The sequence below is a fragment of the Amia ocellicauda genome, chromosome 5, assembly GCF_036373705.1.
Source record: "Amia ocellicauda isolate fAmiCal2 chromosome 5, fAmiCal2.hap1, whole genome shotgun sequence".
Classification (NCBI taxonomy): domain Eukaryota; kingdom Metazoa; phylum Chordata; class Actinopteri; order Amiiformes; family Amiidae; genus Amia; species Amia ocellicauda.
In genome coordinates this window covers 28,158,410-28,165,674 of record NC_089854.1, presented here as the reverse complement: position 1 = coordinate 28,165,674, position 7,265 = coordinate 28,158,410, and the positions used below count along the sequence as shown (strand labels likewise).

Genomic DNA, 7,265 nt, shown 5'->3' with positions numbered 1-7,265 from the left:
ACTTACAGTTCACACAAGAAAAAATGTCAAAGTGTCATACAGTGCAATAATACGGTCAATACAAAATACAATAAGCATGCATCCTAGTACAATGAGCTAACAAGTGCAGATGTCATACAGTGAAGTCCAAGTTCTAAAGGGAGGGGTGGTTAGAAGTGTTAACAGTGCAAGGAAACAGGTGCATAAGGATGTATAGTTTAATAAGAAAGTGCGTAAGAGCAAGAGTGCTGTGCAGCCCCGGAGATTAGGCTGCAGTGTTAGGTGTTCCTGTGTTGCAGGGGAGGTGTGGCCCTTGAGGTAGGAGGAGAACCAGGCAAGAGCAGTGCCAGAGACTTCAAGGTCATCAAGGGAGGAGAGGAGAATTGTGATTAACAGTGTCAATACTTCTAAAAGATCAGTAATGGACAGGCTCCCAATTGCATTAATCTGGAATCTTATATTGTACCATTTCTATTGCTTTAAATACAGAATCATAGGAAGGTGGCTTAAAATGTTTTTTTTACTAGTGTTTCTCAATACTCCTTTGCAGTGGTTAGATAAGTGAAAGTAAAAACTAGTAGATGCTACTTTGTTACTGCACATGATAATATATTTAAAAAAAAAAACTGTAACTCCTTTAATACATTGCCTCACATCTGTTGAAATACTTGCTTGCCTGGTAGGATCAAGCCCTTAAATTAACATTTAACCCCATTCTTGGGGATCATAATTGTTTTGTAGGGGCCCAGTTTGTTTGGCTACTGGCTGAATTTATAATAGAAAGACAACAAAGACAACAGACTAAGCACTTTTACACAATAAGAAAATGACCCTATATTTTGATTAAATGAAACATTACATTGCTCCTTTCCTGCTTGTCTCATATCATAAACAAGAGATTAAATTCAAAGTATTTGAAGAAGCGCTGGGGGAAAAAAAGAAAGTATTTTGTGCTAGCAAACAGAAAGTAAACAAACAGCATTCCTCTCATTCAATCTTGAACATGAATTGCGACATGCTAATTGAGCATTAGGCACAAGAAGAATACATTATTGCAACATACAGTAATTTTTGACATGTCATCTCCAAGACAATTACAATTCGTGCCTCCTGCTGTGACCTGGTGTTTAAAGCTGCTCTGTGTTAATTTTAACAAACAAAAGAGTTGTTTGCATATTTCAGTTAAAGTAGTGTGAGGTCAGGCAATAATGTGATCAAGGAAGCTGGAGGGGATTGTACCTGCTGTCCTCCCTGACATACAAATTACATGGACAGTGGACATTATCAGACTTATAGATCAAAACTGACCTGACAAATGCAGACAAATGTTCAGCAATAAGCGTCCTGGACTCATATTCTTCTATACATAAGGGAATGTATACATAGTGAAATATGTGCAATGTATATGGATACATAATTTAGCAGACATCTTTAACCAAGGAATTTTGCAAAGCTTTTCATACACTAACACAATGTTCTACATAAACACAACATTACAAGTGAAATATTTATATTATTAATAATACTACTAATACTAATAATAATACTACTACTAATAATAGTCTACACATTGTAGTGAATACATTTAATTTGAAAGAAAGGTGAGGAGTGACTATCTATCTATCTAGATAGATAGATTAATTGAACTATACATTTACTGTACATATAAAGTGCTGATAACTATGTGAACACCACAATACAACTCCAGGATATGTTTCTAGATGTGACATACACACACACACACACACACACACACACACACACACATGTGCCACCCCACAAAAGAAACCAGAGCTAGTATTAGCCAGTGGAAGTGCTCCGTGAATGGGAAGCCTCAGAAACTGAATCCCTCCTCACTTTCAAGATAAACATCTCAAGGTGCTCATCAATCCTGCTGCTCAGCAATACAGGCAGGCTGGGAGGGAGATGCAGAGAGTGGGGAGGGCTTTCGTTATTGGCAAATCACTTGAAGCCCACTGGGCTTGAGGATACACAACAGCGCCTTGATAAGCAGATCAAGAGGCTGTAAGGAGGAGGTGGGCGAAATAATCCATCTCCAGACCATGAAGCAGGATCTCTTCCTTCAGGCAATGACTAGGATTCCTTCCAGGCTGCACAAGGAAGCTGTCGTCTGTCAGATGGAGGATTAAATGCAACAGCACAGGAATACAAAGCTAAGAAGTTTCATCACTGCTGTATTTGTAAGTGGCAGTTATTATACCAGTTACCAATCGTATTAGGCTACCTAATAATGTCATGAAGGATGTTATTCATTTATTTGTGTGTTTGTGTGTTTGTTCCTCTCAGACAAATGCAACATGCAGGCATAATGGCTTTGTACTGTACACTTAGCAATGTTCAGAAAACAAATACTTTTTCATTGCATGCATGTATGAGAAATGCTTGTTACTTTTGTCAAATGCACAGTACCTTTCTTAAGTTTTTCTGTTGTACTCAAACCATTTTAAAACTGAACACAGCAGCAATCCATCCATCAGTAGCTTAGAAAGTATTCTTAGAAAAGTAACACCTTTCAAGTGAGATGTCTGCCTCATTTGTAAGTTGCATACAACCTTTAGGAGTACTTGTTGTGTCAAGTAACGTCATCTTTGGGAAAGACAACTCAGCAGGAAAATAGGAAGGTGTGGTCTGTAAACCTGAAATATAGTACTGTGCAACACCACGTCAGATTGGTTTTGGCTTGTTTTGTCAAAGCTTTTAAAATGTCATTACAAAGCTGTGAAGTACACGATAAAATGTAGACCACCTGTTTTTTAACACTTCAATAATGATTTATATCAGGAGCCATATATTACACATATTGCTGTGTCAGTAGTAGAAGTTAGTGATTTGAAGACAGTAGCGAGTGTTGATAAATGGGTCAAGCCCACAATAACCCTGAAATTGCTATCTTTTCAATGCACTCTGCACCAAGCCACTCAAGCAGACTCGTTTGTTTCTATATCACAAGAAAGTAGAAAACACCTTTGTTGAATGCACCAGCTTCAGAAACCGTGTATGTTTCACATGTGTGTTAGGTGTCAGCAGAGTCTGCTCCTCTCGCCAGTGCATCAGCAGGAAGTGAAATATTTATTTTATTTATAGGATTTCATCATCTGTCTACATATCTTACTTGTTTTGATTCAGTCTGTACTCTGACTCATTTGGTGACGTTTCTCAATCTTCCCAACAGAGAAACATGAATAAGAAATACAAAATAAAAATAAAAATATATTGTTTTAAAAAATGAGACCGAATCCTCAAATGGCACAGTTCTTCTATCTCTTTGAGCTTAACTTTAACTGTCTGCAGTTTAAGCAGCAGTACCAATTCCAACATGTTGATTAAAAATACCATCTTAGCTGTAAGGGTTCCTTTTCAGTAAACATCAGCATTAAACCATGATAAAACCCCACATGGTGTTAGTGCCACTGTAGTGAATAAGGCTGTTCAAATATTTCTAATCTTTCACACTGCTGTTATTTCTCCATAGTTTCCCAGGTATGCCCTCTGATAAATTATTGATAATTCTGTTCCATAAAATGCTTTCGTGGGGTTTTAAAAAGATGCTGAAACTTATGTAATGTGCCAGCAATCAAGGTGGAGATATATTTGCATAAATAAATTAATAATACAACATTTCAGATGGCACAAGACAAATTTCCCACACAGATCTGCAGCACCTATTAACAATCCACCTCCCAAAATGCCAGAAAACTAAATAGCTATTCCCATTCATCTCCAACCAACAAGGTGTTTCTTTCTAAGGTTCACATTTCCAGACAGCAGTTTGGCATTGGCCAGGACATGAACCAGCCGTATCCTGAGAGCATGTCTCACTCCCTTGCACATCAGCCTGCGTAATCGGCTGTGCCTCTACAGAAAGCAGAAGATGACTGATGTGTGTTTTCTGTCTCGCAGGCTTGATTCTCTTTGAGCCGTGAAATGGAAAGCCAGGCGACCGAAGTGAGCACGGAGAACATTGCTCTCGGGGAACGTTCCCGTTCGGAATCCAATGACTTTCTGACCTTCCAGACGGAGAGCACTGTCTTCAGCCTGTCCCGGAGCGAGTCCCTCTGGACCACAGAGTCCCGCAGTGCCTGGGAGACCTACCGGAAGCCCATCATCGTCATGTCCGCTGGCGGCGCCATATTCTTTTGTGGAATAATCCTGAGCAGCATGTATTTCATAGACTATTATAAAAAAGCCACCAACATCCTGGGCCCAGCATTCTTGTCCCTTGGCCTTATGATCCTAGTGGTTGGACTGGTGTGGGTCCCCATCATTAAGGAGAAAAGAAAACAATCTTCAGTCAAAAGGCTTTTTAGCTATTACAGGCCTCCATTTTTTCACTTATGAGGCACCTGCTTGCTTTAAACTTGAGAGTGGAAGTGGAGTTCCTTGCATATTCTACCAGAGATTCACTGTCCCTAATTGGAATGCTAGGAATCTGTCAAGAAAGTTGGGCTGCTGAGAAAAAGACACTACAGAAAACTGACATGGCTGGTTGACATTTCCAAGAGCTGTATAATATGCCTTGCTTGTTGTATTTAAGGTCTGAAATGTAATAATCAAGTCATTACCTTTAAGATTAAAATATGAACATTATGGTATTCGGAAAACAACAGCACCCTTATTAGTACTGAGCTGAGAGGGGAACGTGTGGTGAACTTGTTTTTGAAGATATCATCCTTGAAAGACGCCTATGCAATCCCTGTGGACATATCGCTGCGGAGGCCTTATCTGAAACAAACATGGGAGAGTAAATCTGAAGTATAAATGTTGTGATTGTGGAGCTCAGAATAGACATATGAAAATGATAGAGATAATATTGTGCAGTCACATGAATGGCATGAATCTTTGAAGATCCACATGTTACTGTTCATTGCGTACAAATACTGAGGGAGTGAAGATTTGAATGTCTGACCAAAAAGGGTTAGGCGCTGTGGTTGGCTTTGCAATGATCTTGTTTTAAATGCTGAACACATTTATCCATTACCTAAACTCCCCCTTGATAAACCTTTATCCTGTCCCTGACACAAATGTACAATTTCAGAGTGTGCTAAATGTTTTTTTTTTTTTTTTTTTTTTAATGTAGAGAAATATTTCACAATGTTTTTGGTTATTTTAACACAATCAAAGCAAATGTGTGGCATAATTACCATAAACCAAATTTCAAATAAAAAACCCAACCTGAGCTTGGTTTGGATCATTTGGGCTTCAATGCCAGAAGGATGGCAAGTGACTTTCTGGTATTTAACACCATGTATCAGTGACACTGAGAAAAACTGTCAAGTAATTTAATGTGTCTCAGGCAACAAGTCAGTGTTCCACATCCATACAACAGTACTAAGAGATTTGCAGCATTAAGTATTTTCAGTTTGGTTTGCAGATGGATTTAATCCTGTTTACAAAGGTGGTTTTATAGTCTCCCTTAGCTGTGATGGCTTTACTGACACCACTGTTGACTGTTGAGGCCCCTGCTATTAAACTTCCATCTTTGACAAGCTAATTATTAAACCGTAAGTGCATTCAGCAGTAAATGTTGGTTACGTTCAGTATAGAGCAGTTTTGAAGAGTGCAGTAGCATATAGTAATTCCTGCACAAGAGCTTCAGTGACCTTGCTGTAGGTGCTCAGTTTTTTGAGGTTGAACAACTTGCCTGTGCAGAATGTGAGCCCTATGCCTCCTGAACAGTTACACAGGACTTCCGCAAATAAGAGCATTGCAGCAAAGAACAGCGCAAACAGGATTGCAGCACGGACACATCCTGGCTTTAATCCTTTTGTGACTGGCTTGAATCCTTTTCCTTCTGAAATCTAACTCAAACACATCCAATATGAACAGGAGTTCACAAAAGAACATGCACTCTACATAAAATTTGGCCTGGGATGAACTTGTACCCCATGAACATCAAACACTGTATGTAACTGTAGTTTGAGCCATAATCAAAACAACAAAATTAGACATACAAACATCATACGCAATACCAAAGCTTTCAATAGAGCAAATTAGTGCTGCTGAGGTGTGGTGTGAATGTACTCCAGGCATGTTTTGTTGTGGAATCCATTGAACCTTCCTCTACCAAAACTATTTTCATGTTACAAAGGTCAATTGTGCTGGTAACAATGTCATTATCATAGGGAGTACCCATGGTGAAATAGGGCCTGGATATATTATCATTAGCATTTTAGCAGCACTTGGAATAAACAACAATGCAAGATTGTCTTTATGTCTTCTTCTGGTATATCCCCCACTTACGAATGCACACAGTTATCCATAGATAGCATTTCTTGTATGTGTTCTACCTTTAGAGGCCTCTGAAGATTATAATTTATTTTCTTTTTTGTCATATTCAACAATGGATGTAAGATGTCTCCCTATTTTTGAAAAATAACACTGGCCAGGTTTTGAAATGCTTGTTTTTTTGGTCTTGCTTCTTCATTATCTTCTGTTCAAGAATATCTCAGGTTGCAGTACGGTAAATTGAATCAGGCCACTGCAGAAATAGCTCAAAGATTGCTTTAATTGAGTTTGCTCTGGATCCCAGTTGAGATGAGAAGACAAATTCCCTCCCACTCCTGTACTCTGGAGATATATGCATTTTTTACTCTATAAGGGATTAGTGTATTCCCCTACCTTCGTCAAACTACCATTAATCAATAAGATATCTGCACCCAGAAAACCTTTATTTGGAGCTTCCAGAACCTTATTGTCTAAGAATCATGGAACTGGATAGAACTGGAAAAACACTTACAAACTGAAGTATCCCACTTATTACTTTTAAAATATTGATAGTTAAACGACTGATCATTACAATGACAAAGATGTGTTGTATTATTCATTCTCTTCAGTAACACTAACAAATTAGCAGATTGTCTTTGTTGTTCTGTCATGTTCTGGGGGTGTCAACTAAGATTTATAAGTGCTGGTTTTAAACATGATTGTGGAATGAGTATATAATTTGCAGCAGATATCACAACGTTTAATTAAGGATTTGATTCCTAGTTGATTGTAGTCATTGCTTCTTACCTAGAAGAATATTGATAATATCAGAATTTAATCTAATCCCAAGGGTACCAGTTGTGGACAAATTCAAACTAAATTCTGCTGTGGTTCTTCAATATATTTATGTACAGGTAGCGCTTGTAAAGATGTGAAATGTAGTGCAATGAGATGTGTACCTAAAGGGCACAAAGTGGAAAGTCTTAAAGTCTGAAAATACTCAAAACAGTGTCTGCCAAGGTCAAATTTTGTTTATATAAAACTGAAGTCCAACTAAGGTA

At 38.3% G+C, this 7,265-nt stretch overlaps 1 protein-coding gene across 1 annotated transcript; it reads left to right on the top strand.

The window, feature by feature from the left end:
* Positions 1-3,924: 3,924 nt before the first annotated feature.
* On the top strand, positions 3,925-4,338 carry pirt (phosphoinositide interacting regulator of transient receptor potential channels). The gene has a single exon (XM_066702959.1). The coding sequence runs from the start codon at positions 3,925-3,927 to the stop codon at positions 4,336-4,338; it is 414 nt and encodes a 137-aa protein (XP_066559056.1).
* Positions 4,339-7,265: the final 2,927 nt, after the last annotated feature.

Bases quoted from the DNA above. Each gene is read 5' to 3' on its own strand.
- pirt (XM_066702959.1), top strand. From the start codon at position 3,925: ATGGAAAGCCAGGCGACCGAAGTGAGCACGGAGAACATTGCTCTCGGG.